This window comes from Echiichthys vipera (assembly GCF_963691815.1).
Source record: "Echiichthys vipera genome assembly, chromosome: 12".
Taxonomy (NCBI): Eukaryota; Metazoa; Chordata; class Actinopteri; order Perciformes; family Trachinidae; genus Echiichthys; species Echiichthys vipera.
The window spans coordinates 24,314,299-24,333,758 of record NC_139837.1 but is presented as its reverse complement, the minus strand read 5'-3'; the positions used below and the strand labels follow the sequence as shown (position 1 = coordinate 24,333,758).

General features: G+C 42.0%; 1 protein-coding gene across 1 annotated transcript in view; it reads left to right on the top strand.

Annotated features, from left to right (window-relative positions):
• Positions 1–19,460, top strand: part of kcnh5b (potassium voltage-gated channel, subfamily H (eag-related), member 5b) — a gene marked incomplete at both ends in the record, with an annotated part of 156,443 nt that overhangs the window by 110,144 nt on the left and 26,839 nt on the right. The window contains one exon of the mRNA XM_083924468.1: positions 7,802–7,998. Coding sequence (XP_083780594.1) covers positions 7,802–7,998 — 197 coding nt within the window. The remainder of the gene's footprint in view (positions 1–7,801; positions 7,999–19,460) is intronic.

Sequence of the window (19,460 nt, the reverse complement as noted above, 5' to 3'; positions counted from 1 at the left end):
GGGAAATTCTGCCCATACAGTGTGTTGTGAAGACTAGACGCAGCGGCATAAATAATACATCAGTTATCTTAATTAATGGTCTCATTAGCATAAGTGGCTATGATTAATATCACGCTGATCATGTTGGGGCTTTTAGACTTTTAGGTCAGAATGAGCTTTATTCAACTTATTTATCACTTTTTTTCTACAGTGAACATATTGAGCAGAACTCATTCATTATTCATCAACAACGTTGTCAGACATGTTACACGGTAGGGGTGAAAATCACAAGTTTTATCATCATACAATTTATTTTTCAGGCAACGATGGAATATTTTGATGATATCAAAAAATCTGCAATGATACCATTTGATTTAATTCAAGAGCCTGCGATTGATTTAAGACACCATCATCATTTAACACAAACAGTTACATTTATATCAACTCATAAATGTAACTAAAATAGGATTCGACAATTTTCATCACCGGAAGTGGACTGTGACAGTTAAGTTTCGAAGACAAAAGGCGACGGCTAAGTTTAGACAATTAAAGGTGACGGTTAAGTTTAGTCGACTCAAGGAGACGGTTAAGTTTAGACAACAGAAGGCAACTTTAAGTTTAGACGACAAAAGGCGACAGTTGAGTTTCGATAAAAAAAGGTGACGGTTATGTTTAGACGACAAAAGGCGACGGTTAAGTTTAGACGACAAAAGGTGACGGTTAAGTTTAGACGACAAAAGTCGACGGTTAAGCTTAGACAACAAAAGGCGACGGTTAAGTTTAGACGGACGGCCGTAATTTCTACATGTAATTTGTGCAGTCTGAAATCCCAAGTACTTTTAAAAAGGGGGCTTCAAATGCTAATAGAGGTACTTTTAAAACCGTAGGGCATTACTGCTGCTTGTTTATTAGGGTCAGCTTTTATCATTCCCCACATTAATGTTCATTATTCATATTTAAGAACCACATTTATACACTTTGGAAAATCACCTGTGTGTGTGTTTGTGTGTGAGTGTGTGATTGGTGTGTTTGTATTTTGTCATCAGCTATAAAGGGTGAGGGCTACACTAGCCAACCATTCAGACCGGTGAGTGCATTCTAAGGCTAAACGTATTTTTCACTGCTCTTGGTGCATCTGTGTCACATCAGCTGTATAACTGTCTCCAACCACTCCGTTTTTGAGATAATGGTGTGACCGGAGCGGCAGCAGCAGCAGCACCATCAGCAGCTGAAAGTATCAACCTGATGTGATGAGCTGCAATCCAAGATAAAGTAATACGAGGGTACACAAGCTGCCTGCCCACAGGCAATTTATTTTTCTGCTGATGGGGGATACAGGCTACAGCTGCATCCACTGTCATCTCCACATGTCAGGATGTTGACTTTGAGTTAATCCTCATGGACACAGTTAATAAGGAGTTAATTTAAACATTCACTTCGATAAATATAAATTAGTTTAAGCGGGACCTCTCTAAAGCTGTTCTTCCAACAAATCAGGTGCAGACATTAGGGATAGGTTCTGTTCACATTTGAAATTCAGTACCAGTACCCAGAGTTGTGCCAGACCAGGATAGTTGACCATTAATGCGCAAAATGTGGTTATGAAACAATGGATTATTCCATTCTGGCTCTGGGGGGTGCTGAATGTCTGATTTTACATATAGATGCTTGGTTTCCTATTTGTTTATAAATATAAGCCTATTAATAAATACTGTTGCTAAAACTGTGAAAATAACTCATGTGCGTTTAATCTGTCTCCTTAGTGTGTGGGATTAACCCCCTCTCCCTCATAGACTAAATTGTTCTATCCAGGATCGGCACCGTCAGAGCCTATCTTGTCTGGGCTTTAAATCTATCTGGGCGTCAGAAACACAGTCTGCTGCTGTTTTATCATCAGCATCATTTACTTTGAATATTTGCCCATTTGTTGTTTTTCATTATCGACGTTCAATCCGGCACAGTCTGACTCAGCGCCGTGAAAGAGGAACTACAGTTCTAAATATACTTCCAGCTGTTGTCAAAGAAAGATACAAACAAAACACATTCATATTATAACAAAAAATACTTTTAATAAGATGCTCCTATCAGAAATCAGAAATCAGATCTCTAAGTAACCCTCTGCCTGACACGCGTGACCGCAGATCGCTGGACTCACGTGCACCTGCCACTGTCTGCTTCATGTCCATGGCTCACCACCGTGGATCAAAGGGTTTTTCATGAGCAAAAAAACAAAAAAAACGATTTGACGATCAGTCAACTATAGGCAAGACGTGACAAATCAGATTTGACTATGAAAAATTTGTCGGGGACACCCCAACCAAGAGGTACCATTTTTCGGTACTTTAGTCTGTAATAACCAAAATGTAAATTCAGTTGTAAAAACCAAAGCTATTCGTCCTGTAACTTAGAGCGTTTTGTTATTTGTTAAGTGTATTTTTTTGCACTAAGAAAAATAAAACCTCTTTCCTCCCAAACCTTTACAATCTCCAGCCTGTCGGTCTGTCTCCAGGGCGTAAAGAATGTTATCTGTCTCTCAAGAGGGAGTGTAGCAACACCACGACCATTTTCAGCTCGCCATTGCCGTGGCTCACTGTGACTTCAACAAGCTGCAGGGGCGATGTAGTTCCGCTCCATGTGTGTCAGAGAAGCTCGCTCTAACGTGCTCTCAGGTACCAAAATATGGCACCGACTGATTCAATGTGAATCGTTACTCAGTGGAGACGTAAAACGGTACCACACCCTACCGGATTCTGTCCAAAGTTTCCCTTTCACACAGCAGATGCGTTCTCACTTACTACAAATCCTCCGTTTGGTTCAGGTGAGGGGTGGCACGTGGGTTTTGCGTGCAGGAGGCAGGATATGACGTGGATTACATCGCGGTCATGTACCAGTTGATTTAAAATTTTTCTGATGTTTCACCGACAGAAGTTCCTGAATTTTCTCATCCCTCCAGTTTTCCTGAGAATCACCCTTCTTCTTCACTGTCAGATGTTTGTTTTTTCTGCCGGTCTCAATGCGCTGGCTCACTCACTGTGAATTCTCCACTCAATGAGCTTCTTTATTTACACATGAGCTCAGTCGGACATCACACAGACTTTGTACTAGGGCGCTGGCAGGGTAAACGTCTGTTAAATGTCTGGTCCACCTGAATCTGATACTTGCCGAGGTAATGTCTTGATAATTTCAGGTTTGCAGATCATGTGTGAAAGGGGCTTTAGTGGTAGATGATAGAAGAATAGCATTAATCACACCTTCGGTCACAAACATTTGAATATTTATGTTCCATCTCGATATTGTGATCTGATCAGCCATCCCATTAAACTGCCCACGTGTTGTGTAGACTACACAATGTGATTCCAGTGAGATTAAAGTGGTATTACAGTCGTGCATTGCATTGTGTTGTGTTGTGTTGAGTTTTGAGGGGGGTTGCGGTGCATAAAGTTGCAGAAGTCCCTGTAAGGCAACAAGACAGATGTACGTACACTATCTATACCTGGTAGTATATATATATGTATTCTAGTCCATACGAGAGGCACAAGGGATTTTTTGTGCATCATTTTCGGTGTTGACAGCACACATCCAACACCTAGTCCCTGTGAGCAGTCGGCACAATAATATGAGCAGTGGTTTCCTGTTGTGGGTGAGTAATCAGCAGCATTACAAAGCCTGGCGACAGCGGTCACACCTCCGATATATCCATCTCCAACCACCCAATCATAACAGCCCTCACTGTGATTTTTAACCCCACTGTAAGTGTCACACAGCCACCACCTCCACCACCCCCTGGCCTGTGCGGCCGCATACACATATAATTGGCGAGGAGCTGCAGATCTCTGGGGAGCTCATTCCAGACGAGTCCTGCTGCCTGAGTCTCTGTGGGATGTTGGGAGAGAAAAGGGCTCTCGGGGGCCACAGAGGAGCGGTTGTTGAGATGAGATCTACTCACACACTCACGGTGACACACTGTCGGCATTTTGCAACGGCACGGTGGATACGTCTTTTTCTCAGGGTGTTATGACAGCTTGTGGACAGTGTGCACTGCTTTTCATCACATTATATCCAGGTCAACTCTGAAAAATGCTGAGCTGATGGTTGTGGCAGCTTTGACAGAGATTTGAGTTCTGATTAACCCAGAGTTGACTTTTTTGTGCCTGTTACAGCCAGAGTCCTACTGGAGCTGTCCAGGGAAAGGTGGTGTAGAAGCACCATGATATTCCATTTGCTCCTAAAAAGGTTCTTTATGAGATCTCATTTTCTCCTTCTTGCTTTATTTCATGCTTCACCGTGTGCTGCTGATATAGTGTTGTTAAAGCCTATGTGGAGTGTATTTGAGTTTCTAGTAATAACTCATGACATGACACATTTGATGCTGCCTATAATTACCATTCTTTGTGATTAGCATGGGGAATTTATGCTGGCAGTTGATAAGTCGAGTGTCCAGGTGGCGGCAGTTGGGTTAAGGGAAAGCGCATCAATTTGAGGTGGTCAGTGCTTCACGATCTGCAAGAGTTTTGTTGATAGAAAAAATAGAATCTTCCTTATGCAAAATCTATGTAACTATTTTATTGAGCTAAATACCCAACATGAAAAAAACCCAACATGTTAGGCACACACTGTATGATCTGCAGCAAGTAACAGTACCAATGTGATACTAAAGTAGTTCTGTTGCCTAAACCTGAGATTTCTGGCAGAACGTAGACTCAGGCTGTCTGAACAATCTCAACAACTTGATATGCCTCTGCAGTGTTGACATACTAATATTCATGCCCTCCGCGTTAAGTAACATTAATTTTTCCCTGTGTCTCATACCGAGAAGGAAGTAAAAGCAGTGTAAATGTGATAGCACTGTCATCAGTGTTGCACCTGATCTCATTCACTGAACAATAGTTCATGACGTCGTTCATATTTTGGGTGAACGTGAACTGAATGTCCTGCATTCTGCCTGATGAACATTACTGTTCTGGTGTCTGTGAACGACACGCTCTCTCAGTTTAACTTCGTTCAGTAGGGCGCCGATTTCTAAAGAGCCTTACAAGCGAAACCGAAACCCAGGCTAAAACAAACCATAAACTGGCCTTAATATGGAGCAGGAAAAGCACCTAATCTGGCAACACCAGCCGCCAGTGTCACACCGCCACATACATCATCAAAACAAAACACACCAAGGAGGCATCAAATGATCCTTTAAACAAGTTTTATTACAAGTTAGGTGAGAATAGGAAAAACCTTACACTTCTGTGCCAACTTTGCCCACTGGGTTTAAAAAGAAAATCTGCACTTCAGTCACATCTACAGCAAACCTGAAACAGCACATTAAACTGAAGCACCTGGCATTTCATGGTATGTGCAAGCAAATAAAAAATCGAAAGACAATCAAGAGAGATCCTTGACCCAAATCCCATTAACTACATACAGAAGCGACTCAATTGACATCTCCCAGACACAGCTGGACGACCTGGTAGTGCAGTATACTGACAGAGACCTGCAGCCTTTGAGTAAAGTGGAAAGCTATAAACTAGTTCATTTTTGGAACTGTGAACTCTGCTCAAAATTTTCAATTATGAACTATCAACTGAACTTGTTTATTTTAAAATTTGTCAACTGTACTTTGAACTAGTTCATGTAGAAAATGACCTTTCCCGTCACTGGCCGTCATTGCCGACTGTCTTATCCTGTAACCTTTAGCAACAAGCCATCGCTATACTTTAACCTTCACATAATTAGGAGATAAGGTGTCTAATTTATTATATTCAAGTGATTTTAAGTGAGTTAAAGATTGAAAATCTTTTTTTCTTTCCTTTTTCTCTTACCATGTTTTCTCCTTTTTTCCCCTTGCTCAGATTAATTTATGAAATCACTGTAACTGTACGTGCTGCTGGGTACATGGTGAAATCGGCAGCTCTGGTTGCTAAGGAGCTGCTCAGGTACATCTGTTGCTAAGGCCCTTAAAAAAGAGAGGTGGTGTGTGTGTGTGCTGTCTGAAGAGATACAGATGTGTGATGGTACTGTACATCTGCACAGCTGATCAGCACTGTCACTTGAATCACTTCCACAGTTTCTCCATGATGGGATGTGTTTTCTTCAACAGAGGACATCACCGTTTGATCTTTAATATTTTTGTCGGGCTTCTTCTCACGATTGGCACATCTCAGCTACTGTCCCTTCACTTCTCCTGTCTGCTTATCGTCTCCTGTGTTATTGCAGCTGTCACAGTAGATGAGATCTAACATGTTGTTTTGATAAGAAAGTATACAAAACACATAGCTTAGTGCGCTATAGCTGGAGAGACTGGCTCTTTTACGCACAAAAACAACCCTTATACCCAGGGCAGCTCCTCAGATTGACTTGATATTCTGGAGTGGTGCTTCTTATCAGGCTGAGAGGTCCAATGTGGGAGTGAGTGCTCATTTTTTATCATCTAACAGCATGAGCACCTGAAACACCCTTTTCAATATCCAGACCTTTCCACTCAATTATCTGATTAGTTTTCAACTGTTAAATTAATCCCCCACATTTTTGCTAATAATTGGTTTGAGTCATTTGTTTAAGAAAATCATATGTGATCAGTGATCAGAGAATATCACTGATTCCATCTTCCTAAATATGAATATTTTCTGGTTTCTTTCCTCCTCTATGACAATAAACTGAATATATCTTTTACATTTGATGAAGTCATCTTGGGCTTCGGAAAACACTGATGTTGCACCACATTCTGATATTTTATGGACCAAACAATTTACTGATTAATAGAGAAAATAATCCACAGATTAATTGACAATGAAAATAATTATTATTTGCAGCCAGCTTCTGTCATTTACATTAAATATAGGGTTGGAACATTACTCTCAACATGTGGATTTGGTTATAGTTTTCTGTTATTGTTTGGCTGCGTTGGAAAAATAATTATGATTATGATGTTTGCCATCGCGGGTACAAGCAGCCAAAATGGGTTTCCTCAGGAGGGCGGCTGGAGTCTCCCTTAGAGATAGGGTGAGAAGTTCAGCCATCCGTGAGGAACTCGGTGTAGAGCCGCTGCTCCTTAGCGTTGAAAGGAGCCAGTTGAGGTGGTTCGGGCATCTAGTAAGGATGCCCCCTGGGCGCCTCCAGGCACGTCCAGCTGGGAGGAGGCCTCGGGGAAGACCCAGGACTAGGTGGAGAGATTATATCTCCACACTGGCCTGGGAACGCCTCGGGATCCCCCAATTAGAGCTGGTTAATGTGGCCCGGGAAAGGGAAGTTTGGGGTCCCCTGCTAGAGCTGCTGCCCCCACGACCCGACCCCGGATAAGAGGCTGAAGATGAGTGATGAGAGTGATCAAGCCATAATCAAGCTGCTCTACTTTTCGTACATGAACTAACAGCTGAAATGCATGGTGTTGAACAGGGGTCTTTTTTGCTGTTATTCGACGAATACACTCATCAAATAAGCCATCCAGACAATTTATCCAGTCGCTAACAATTGCTAACAGCCGGATGCGGCTGTGTAAGGACTTTTCTTTTAAAGTTTGGTGTTATTTTGAGCAGTATTAGGGGTTAAAGAAGACACTTTAATGCCTTTACCGTGCTGCCCCGAGCTAATCAGTGTTAGTGGCATTTGGCTGTTACCAGCTGTTAGCGACACTCCAGGATATCTCCGTTAATAGCTGTTACATGAAAAAAATGTCTCAATGGCTTATTTGATGAGTGTATTTGCCGAAAAAGACCCAGGGATGATTTTACGCTGTGGTTACATTTAGATTCAGTTCCAGTGTTAGTTTGACCTGAGGTGTCACCTTTTATCAACCAAACGGATGCAACAATCACTGAAACTCTTGTGTCCTCAGGCAAAGGCGACGTCTTTGGTGACGTCTTTTGGAAGGAGACCACCCTGGCGCATGCGTGCGCTAACGTCAGAGCCCTAACATACTGCGACCTCCACGTCATCAAGAGGGAAGCCTTGCTCAAGGTGCTGGAATTTTACACCGCCTTCGCCAACTCCTTCTCCCGCAACCTCTTCCTCACCTGCAACCTGCGCAAGAGGGTAAGCTCTCCTGTCCTTTGGAGACACACACACTTCACTCACATGTACAGTATATGTCGTTACAGTTCTGTGCATCCTGTGACACCAGCATGCACTTGTCTGGTCACTCACAGACATTTATGTACACTAATGGCATCAGTGTGTTCAGTCTGAATGGTGGTTTTGTTGCCAGTACAATACTGAGTCTGACGCTTCCTTGTTGTTGTTCTTGTATTTTTCAGTGTGAAAGGTTTTGGTTTTTACTCCGACCAGTTACTGTGGAGCTGCTGTCATGTAATTTTCAGCTTGTTCAGGTGTAAATCAGAACTTCCTTTATTGTTTCAACCCAGAATCCCAGAAAGTGAGCTGATGCAAACTGCTGAATGTTTTATCAGGTTTCTGCAGAGTGTAACGGTGCATTCAGGATTGTTGCATTTCCCAAGTTGGGAAGTTGTGAGCGTAAAATTAATATTGAAGATTCTTACCATCAACCCAACATTCACTTTTAGACGCTATGTTTATGCGGAAAATGTCATCTTTAAAAGTCATGTACCAACATTTCCACCTTCAGTTTTGCTGTTCACAGCTTGATTTTTTTTTCAAGGAGGCTTTTGTACTGTAAGGTAAATGTCCATCCAAACCTGGAAGTGCATCAACTGAGATTGTGGGGTTAAAACAGACTAGTTATTTTAGTTTCTCAAGGAGTTCTCTACTTTTGTATGAACAGTAAAGTATAAAGCTATGAGGTTTGAGTACGCACACACACACACACACACACACACACACACACACACACACACACACACACACACACACATTCAGAGGCCAGTTTTCTCGTATTTTCTTCTTTTCCTTCAGACATCCTCCTCTCTTCTGTATTTTCTCTCATAAGTCTGTTGTTGTTTACTTGTCCTTGTGTTGTTTTTCATACTTCATTTTCTCTCTGCTCTATAGGTCTTTTTCCCAGCGTGCCTCCAACACAATAAATTATACATGCGATACCCATTGCCTCATTATGTCCTGTGCCCTTTTGGCGGTTCGCACTGACGTGGTAGCAGGCTGTCTCTCTTCTCTGAGCAGCAGTTTTCACTTTAAGTTCTTATTATTTATTGGTGCATATATTTTATTTACCTGACCCTACGTCTAGGTCTGCATGCAAGTTCTGTTCCTTACCTTGACTTTGAAATTTAAATTCTAAACAAGTGTTCTTCCAAGACTTTGCACCCTAATATTTATATATATATATATATGTTTGCGTTGTGTGTGAGCATTGGGTAAACATGTTTACTTCCAGATCTGTCTATGGAAAATATCAGTTCTTCATTCAAACATTTGCACTGGCTCAGAATGGACACTGGTGTGACCCTGACTCATCTGATGATGGCTGTTGTCCAAAGGAAATGATCCAAATGCAGGCTGTAGCTGTGTGTCCATGTCTGGAGGAAGTGACTGCTGCATATCGATCCAACCCTGAACTTTTAGTGCTCTCCATGTGCACAAGCTTTAGTCAGGCTTCAACTCTGTCTCAGAGTCAGCATGGACTCATACACTTTCATAAAATTATAAAATGTAAGCTCTGTTTTAGTTACTTCTTACAGACCAGAGCAGGTGGAACGTTTTCTTGGTGTTGCATGGTTTCCCGACTGGCCTCATCAAACACTGAGGAATCTTTCAGTTTCGTGAAAAGATTGATTCAGGAAAAGAATACTTGTTCATTAGAAAGGAACAGGGTGAATTGCATCGTGTCCCTCAGTGCGTGGTTTTTAGGCTGATTACGCAGCAGCAGGCAACACAAATCTGCAAAGTGAAGTTTTTAAACATGAGTTAAAAAGTTAAAATGTAAAATGTCTCTTATTTTAATCTCCCTTCGTCGTGGGTCGACAGCTTCACCTGCTTAAAAAGAATGCTTCTTGATTCGTGAACAGACCTTCAAACGAGCTCAGTCGCTTCAGGAACAAGTGGACCGTCTCACGCGTATGGCAGACACTTCCACCACACTGAGTTAATTGTTGAGAAGGACGCTTTTCTTGCTGTGTGCAGCAGGAATCTGACCCGGTGGTCCCCTCACGTAAACACAGAACAGAAATGGAGATGTGGGCAGAGCTCCATCTCCTATCCTCAGTTAGCTCTTTTGTTCCCAGGATGCGTGACAGCTTCTGCAGCGCTGCCATGATGAAGATAAACAACTTGTAGCGGCAGCTCAGACGTGGCCTGTGGGACTCTGAGGAGACCAGAATGTGTGTCAGCCCCTAACTCTCACTGTCACTCATGCAATAAAGGCTGGCAACCAACCTGCCACCATAAGCACTTTCCTTTCTCTCTCCGGCTCGGTCTCTTTCTCACCGTCCTGCTCTGGCACTAATTCTTATCTCATTTTCTCAGTGACAGAAAGCTTGTTTGTATTTGAGAAAGAGCGTTTAATAATCGTGTCTTTTTTAAAATCAGTGGAGGCCAGTATTTCTTACGCAGGGGGTCTAAACTTTTATGTCATCATACGAGACACTGTGATTAAATGGAGCCCTTTTTTTAATGTCCTGGACAAAAAATAACACACGCTAACTCATCAACTTTGTTATGATACAAACTGTTGTGTCAGTAAACTATAGATATCAGAGTTATTTAAAAATAAACCACAAAACTAGCTCTGCATTGAACAGTTTGAATAACAACTGATGTCCATCAATGTCCACTCATAAAACTTTAACCAAAGCCATCAGGTATAAATGAAGTGCTTTACTGCTGCTTTGTTGGAATCATGTTGGTGTTTGGATGTTCATGAACTGAATTAGCCAGATCCAAAAGGTCAAACTAAAACAGTTTTGTCTTTTGCTGAGACAGACATTTTTTTAAAAGAGACATGCACACTCCCAAAAAGTCTGAACTACAATCCAGTGTAGTTGTATCATTTGTTTGTGTTAGCTCAGCTTTTCTTTACATTTCAGCACATAGTAAGCATTTACTGTAAACTTCTGTGTTCTGCCTCTCTTTCAAAATAAAAGTCCTCAGTGGTGGAGCAGGGTAACACAATGTTTTTAATGACATTTGTATCTATGAAGGTTTGTTTTCCATATATGACGCTGCAGTGTCAGAGGACTTTCAGTCTGTACCTTTCATTTACACTCTTAGATGTAAGTGAAAATTCCTGCAGGTAGAAACAGTTGTTTATGTCGGTCACAACAGTCCAGTCTAGACATACACAGCAGCTCAATACTGCTGAGTGATGACAGCCGAGCCTGCAGTTTAAATCTCAAAGGGCACGCTAGGAGGCAAAGAGGAAAAGCCAGATCATAAATATCTGGTGATATTTACTGGTGCTGGTACTGTTTTTACTAGTTCTTGATGAGGCTCTTGTGTCCTTCCGGAATTATTGACACCATGAACACTAAAAGCTTTAGTCCTCAGACTGTCTGCGATGGACGGCTCCTGAATCACAGATTGTTTGTTGTTATCAGTAGCTTAACTGATCATAAGATGGCTCAGCATTAGGGCACAAATCTGCCCACATACCCTGACAATAACTAAACTTTGTAAGAAACATGATTTGTTTCTACTTCTTCTGGAGACGAAGTGGTGAAGAATTTCAGCCAATGTTTTTGTCCAGTTGTCTCTGGATTTGTCTCATGGAGAAGGGATGTTTTTTTGTGTCATAGCCTCAGTTTTTATACATTACGTTCCTGCTTACTAGTCAACAGAAATGATGAAAGAACTGAGCCTAAATCAGGCCTTTAAACAGAGATTAGTCATTGAGACTTTAGTCTTTATTGTCGCAGTTTTAGTTGAAGAGGTAAACAGAGAGAAGGATGAGATGCAACAGCATGGCATGAGTGTCAGGGCTTCACAGTCGTAGTACGCCAAACCTCCAGTCCCCAAAGCTATAAAAATAAATACCCTGCACGAGTGGCTCTTTTTGCTCTGTTAAACGTCACTTCACCTGTCTAAAAGAGATGTATTACCTCTAGAAAAAACTGCACATGTGCTGTTTGAGTGTCGGCAGGACTTGTTATCCTCGAGTCTAAATGATGCAGCTTCTCTTTTTCAGAAGGGATCTCCCTCTTATCACCAGGGAAAGGCTAATGACTGTTTATCACAGTCAGTATCACTTTACTTGGCAACTTCAGTACACGTGCAGTAAAGTGTCTGTAATTGTGGTGTAGAGGATTAATGAGTGTTTAGACTTACACAGCCGCAGGACACACAGTTTATGAGCCTGTGTCCTTCCAGACTGACTCAAAGACTGTACTGTGAACGTAATGTTGAGAAATGGAACTACTTACACCTTAAAATGAGTCATGGACGTAACTACACCCTAACAACATTGGTTATCTTAAAATAATGTCACAGTTTACTTTTTGTTTCACACATGAGCATGGTGAAGGTTTTTGACCTTATCCTCCTCCCTACACGGACATGGATACGGATACTACGTCATCTGACTCTTTTACACCCATCATAATTACTACAACCACTAGAAGTCGCCACCTAATAGCAATCGTAGATAATAGGTCGTTATCACCCGTCGAGGTCCGTTCTCTCAACTTGATCCTATCGTACTCGTCTCTGAGAGCCTCTATCTTGTCAGACTTTGACTCCGCCTCATTTCCTCTTACCAAAAACAGCCATTGATGTGACGTTTGGGGGAGGGAGATACGTCCATCTGGCTGACGTATACTGAGTTAGCAACATTAGCACAACTTCCCGGGAGCTAGGCTAACAGAACACGTTACTAGATAAATAAAGACAAAGTCGCTGGGGATCGGTAAAGTCTCCGGATAAGTTCCGAACAATGGAATGAAAAACTTGGAAAAAACTCAGCTGGATGTTTATTCTTCAAGATCACTGACTCGCTCATTTAGCTGTCAATCAAAAAAAGATTACGCCTCAGACAGCTCATCCAATCATCATGCAGAAGCCGTGCCTACGGTCCAGCCCACTGTCCCATAGACCCCCAGAGATGCTGAGCGTCCGATGGGCGGGACAAAGCCCAGCATTTATCCACTGAGGGTCTGCTCACAGTGTCCTCCCGGACCATGACCCGGACTTTAGGGTACTTGTCCGCTACTGCCGTAGGGCTCGTGCTCGTACACGTGCGCACGCTCGTGCTCGTACATGTGCAAACGGCTCCGCTAAAGCCCACCTCTTTCAAGCGGGCCGTGGACGGTCCGCTGGCCGCAGTTGAGCGCGGAGCGGGTGCACTCACATGGCTTAAAGGTACTAGGCTTTAGCTGAAAAAACGGTTTTGGCCGCGGCCAAAAGGACAGTGTGATCACGCCCTGAGGGTCTAGTTCGGCTGCAGTGGAACAACCTGCTCTACGCTTCCCCATTGAAGTCAGTAGAAGCTGAGCATCCGACTGTGTAAAGAGCTGCGGTGCTGTGGGGATGAACGAGAAGGAAGTTGCTCTGGTTACCTGTGATAAGTAGCTGATTCGGAACAAAAGATGTTTCTCTAGCACGTATGTAGTCAATTAAATGTGCACACAGCAGTACATATTTCACAACTTTTCGTTTATTTATTTATTTATTTTTGGTGACATTTTAGCGGAAGCTGAGCTTCCCCTGCCGTCTTAGAGCAATCGCCACTGCTGGACACTCAGAAAACTGCATTTTATGGCACTTCTGAATTGGATCAACCAGGAAGTTGCTGTGGTGGGGGCTTGGTCATTAGAAGCTGGTTTTGTTTGGGGAGGACAGACTGTTTTTATTTATCCCATGTAAAGTAAAAAAAAAAAAAAAAAGGGAAAAAGTACAAAAAATTTCGGGAAGTTTTGCTGAATGTAACGAAACAAAAAAAGGGCATTTTGTTTACAAGTGAAATGACAGAAGTTCATATTTCCGGCATATAGGCAACAAATAAGAGTCTTCATCGAAATAGAAACTTCATATCATTTCACCTGTAACATTTTTTTCATGAATGTATTTGATACTTTACGTTCAGCAAAACTTTCAGCAAAAGTGGTGAGAATATCCCTGCCTCAGTATCCTCCTGATAAAACCCTAAATATTTTTCTACTTGGCAACTAAATTGTGATTACTTGCCGCGGCCACATGCCAACCTGCGGCGCCAGCAGAAAGCGACTGCAGACAAACTGATCTGAATCCTCACCATTAGGAACTGGCTGCAGTAAACCCCAGTTTCGTCTTTGGAGTATTCATCCTTGTTCTGCAGAGTTTTAAAAGCCTAAACACACAAGTAAACAGGCTCGTAACTGTGTTTTTGGATGAGGAGGAGCTGTCACATGCTTCACAGGCTGCACTGGGTTTTTGGGACAGCTTGTGTGCTGGGACTGACAGACTGGGAGGCTTTTACCAGCCCACTGTTGGATTATTCATGTGACGTACAATAAAGGCGTGTGTGCATGTACACTCAAGTAACACTTCCTTTTGTGCATTGAAGCAGATTCACTGAGCAGGAGGAGTGTGTGTTTAGTAACTATAAAGGCAGGAAGAAAAAGGTAGTGAGTAGTTCTGTATGCCGATACAGTTTAGACTTTGTACATCAGCTCAAGAGCGCAACGTTTGATATTATCTAAACTATTTCAACAATGTTTTTTTTAACCTTTAGAGAAAAATGCAATTAGAAAGCAGGAAAATGCAGTGTTTGTTTTTATCTGTTCGCACGTGCTCACTCTCACACTTGAGCTGCTGCTGATGCTGATTACATCATCATCAGTTGTCAGAAGCTCTCCATAAAAAGCTGTTGACCAGCAGATCGCTCATGGCAGAACTTTCCCAGACCACTAAAAAAGGCCTCATGTGCTCACTCGCAGCAGAACAAACTTCCATGATAATTGATAATGATAATTAATCGATCCCTGAGAGGAAATTGTTTCTACCTCCGCCCCCTCCTGCTAGAAAGCCCTTCCCTCGCACTCACATCCAGGCAGTTAACATTTATTAGCCCCAGTTTAAGCCGAAATAATGGCTTTATGGATTTATTTAAATTGTTTTCTCCATGATGGATGTGTGCAGAAGATCTTTCTCCTCAGTGGGGTTCATTGTTTCTTTCTTCGTTTTGGGAGGAAGCCAGTGGAGCAGCAGACACACTTATCTTGAAAGGTCAGAGGTCAGGATCAGCTGCAGGCGGCACCTCTGGAGCTGGTGATGCTGCACATTTTCTATTTTTGACATTTTGTAAAGTCTGTAAATATTGACAGCCGGACGGAGTGCTGTTTTTCACTGTGACTGTTGACTATTTCAGGAGGGCGGGTATACGTCACTGTTTATTTATCTCTTTGTTCACATCTGGGATTAAAACAACAGAGGGAGCAACTGAGGTCTTTAGGTCACCTGAGTTGCAGATGTGTGCTCTTAAAACAGCATCATCTGTGTCACGTACCAAAAATACACAAGCTATTTCTGTTCATCACGCTATGCAAATATATTTCATGACTTATTATACACACACACACACACACACACACACACACACACACACACACACACACACACACACACACACACACACACACACACACACACACACAGACACACAGACACACAAACACACACACACACACACACACACACACACACACACACACACATACAAAAACACACACACACACACACACAAACACTCCGAGACCATCTGTGTGCTCTCAGGCTATAGCTGACTCTGATTCTGCTGCCAGTGTTTCTTTCTCATTTATAGCGTGTATTTCAAATGTATTCATTCATATTCATTCCAACCAATTACATCAAGCTAACAGACATATGCTACGTTCACACTGCAGGTCTTAATGCACAATTCCGATTTATTGCCATTCAATTTTTTGTTTGGCTGATAACATTACGTCTTTAAATGTGGCCGGTATTGTAGGACTTTATAGCATAATACAAAACTAAACTAAAACTAAAACAAGTTATAAACCGTCACTCTCACTCCACTGGCCGCCTGCCTCACTGCTGTCCTCCATGTTTGTTTTGATTCTGTTCCTGGCTCCCGCCTGTCGCACACTTTTTTTTCAATCAACTTTATTCATCATTCATTTACAAAACAGTGCAGCGTGGGTCAGAGTGACGTCAAAGTCTGTCTGTTCAGATTGCAGTCACATTCAAAAAAATCCGATATGTATCCGATTCAATGGCACATTTAAAAGTGGCCTGATTCTGACTCGAAAATGTCAGATTCAATGTGACTTGTGCTGTTCACACTGTCTAAGGCCAATCAGATATGGGTCACATATGAGTGAAAAAAACTGATTCAGGTCACTTGTAACTGCAGTGTGAACGGAGCCTATAAAGTGTAGGCTCATCTAATTACATGCTTCTGATTACGTAACTTTTGTTGCTATATTTGTATCTATTACACTTAGCCTCGGGCTAAAGGCATTCTGGGACATTCTTTATTTATCCAAAGGCCTGAGGGCCGTGTAGTCCATGGCTATCGCTTCACTGTGGTGCAATCTAAAGTAGACTGCAGCCTTTTTTGGCAGCGGGGTTAGCCCCAACGTTCCGAGGGTAAAAATAGAAATGTAGCCGCGGGTTAACTGTTGTAAAAGAAGGTTGGTGAAGAGCTGCAGGGCATCCATCATGCAAACCTGCAAAAGTAAGTGATAAGGAAAGAGGATCCAAATTGACTAAAACCAGAGTGTTACTGGATTGATTCATCATCTTAAATACTACAGACAACCTGTACAGTTAGATTTTGAAATAATAGCACAGACAACAAGGGGCAGCACGATACAAACAGAACAGAGGAGCAACAAAAGATCCTCAGCTGCTCAGTCACAACTATAGTTCTGTGAGATCACTTGAAAGGAAACTGATCTTGTAAAGACAAACCCGTCAAATCATATCTTGTGATCGCTGTGGATTCTTGTGCACGCTCACTTTTTACTTTCCTCACATCTTTCCACCTCAGACGAGCAGAGACACAGCATTATTTTCATTATCCTTGTCCAAAACTGATGCTAAGCTTAGTGAGTGCTGCTAGTGTATCTCAAACACAAAGAGAAGGAGCCTCTTCAGACTCGATCAGAAGCGCACAATGAAACATGCACTAATTGCATTTATTCTTGTTTATTTCCAGCCTTTCAAAGGTCAGACTATTACCATAATATTGCAGTCAGATTCAATATGAGTGCATGTAAAGCCTGTTAAAGCATACTCTCACCTTTTTCTCCTCTGCTGTTCAGCATTGTTCACAGTGTTAAGTGTTTCCAAGGTCGCACTTTTAATAATGAATAAACTCAAATGTGTGTGCACAGGAGTGTGGAGAAACCCGTGGGCATTCATGAGTACATTGTGTGTGTGTGTGTGTGTGTGTGTGTGTGTGTGTGTTCGTGTGTGTGTGTGTGTGTGTGTGTGTGTGAGAGAGAGAGAGAGAGAGAGAGAGAGAGAGAGAATCTTTAAGGGATTGAGGACAAGTTTTTGTTTGTTATGAAGATGACTGCTGTGATGCTGTCATCTTGTTTGTGATGTGATGTTTGGCATTTTTCCCGATAATCAATTCATTCTTTAACAAGAGATTAACAAACCAGTCACTTAACGTTACACTTTCATAACCGTAAAAATTGTAGAAGCTACGATCTATCTATGGTATGCTTATTCCTGATGGTATGCTTATTCCTGCATTGTTGCCCTGTGAAAATGAATCTTGTGAGTTGACGGAGTCGTCGTGGCACTCACCTGGAGCGTTTAGAAGAAGAGCTGTAAAAATGTCAGAGGGAACTCACATTCAGCCTTATATCCACCTAAAAAGCTTCTTAAATGTTAAGTGTGTGTTCAAAATGAGCAGGGAGTTGTTGGACAAGATGGATATCAAGTTTGCAAAGTGTAAAAGTAAAAGTGAGTGCAAAGGGTCCAACACTGTGAATATATTCCAACATGTTGGAGAAAATCATCCAGGCCTTTCTGCTCAAGTCTGTGCGAAAAAAGTGAACTAGTGAATTTAACGTTACCAAGCTGGACCAAACCAGTTTAAACTGGGCTGGAGAAGTTCACAACTTCCTGTTAACTGTCTCAGTCTGGGGGGGACATGGAGACAAAAGTTGTGACAAAAAAAGTTGTAATATTTTGAGAAATAAAGTCGGTAGGTAGTAACAAACAAGTTCTAATATTTTTAGAAAAAAATTCTGGAGGAGTTCACAACATGTTCCTGTTTCCTGTCTACATCTGGTGGGGAGATGTAGCAGCTACCTGGATGTAACCCCAGGTCTATGAGGACGTGATCAACCTGAATATTTTACAAAGAAAGTAGACTGACAGGTTTGATTTTCTTTGCAGTGTCCAATAAGAAACTCTCTCTTTAATAATCATGAAACCGTGATATTTCCACTGACAATAATCATGATATTAAATCTCATATTGTGACATCCTTAACGGTAACTAGAAGGGCACCCGGTGTGTGTTGCTGAACTTTAACCGTGGTTTAATTGTACATGTATACGGATATATGTGTGTGTATGGAGAGGCTTTGTGTGTTCTCTCAGATGCCCAAGGTCAATTTTCCTCAAGAGAGACGATAAAGGCTAATCTTAATTATCCTATTATCTTCAGTCCTACACTGTTCACCCAATATGAATACATGTAAACACACCAAAGTACATTTTTATTTCGTTAGAATGTCATTTCTATAAATCAATGTTAATAAAGGAATCACTGGCCTGAACTGCTAAATCATATTTATATTCAGGCCTAATTGTGTCTAAATGAATGTGAGCTTTGAAGCGTTTCAGAGACTAGTACAGTGCCAGTGCCTATAGGAGAGCATCTTTGTGTGACTGTTTGTATGCATTAACTGTGTGTGTTTGGTGGACCGCTGGGAGACGGCAGGAGCATTAGAGACGAGGTGCAGCAGAGAGGAGAAGTCATCCATGCACAGTCTCATTTCCTTCCTCTCCTCCATGTCTGCTTGTAAATAATGAATCGCTGGAGTTAAGAGGGAAAAGGCGTCCTTTTTTTTTTTTGCTCCAGTGTTTGTCTCTCTGGAGAAGCTGCATTAAAAAGAAAGACGAGGGTGGATTTTCTCTGTGGACGAGCTGCCAGAAGAGAGGAAAACTAACACGCTCTTTAAAAAAAGAAGTGGCCGCAGTAGAGTCTGTTGAAATGAGTCGTTTTATCCAGTAAAACATCAATACTTTACTGGCTGCAACTTCTCGAATGTGATGATTCGGCCCATTCTCATTCCCAGGGTGTCGCATACACACATACCTGTATTTTACACTTAGAGCAAATGCTCCAGCAGTAAGAGCACCAAACTTCATATAAGGAGGAAGGCAGGGATGGTGGATGGGCCAAACAAACCTTTTCATTTACGTGTGTCACTGTAGTTACGTTACAGACACACTTACACTCACCGGCCACTTTATTAGGTGCACCTGGTGCTTAATAAAGTATCAGTGTGGTATTCTGCTGCTGTTCCCTATCTGCTAGAAAGTAGGTGGTGTTGTGTGTTCTCAGATGCTCTCCTGCATTCCTCTGTTGGAACCAGTGGTTATTTGAGTTACTGTTGCCTTTCTATCAGCTCCAACCAGTCTGGCCAT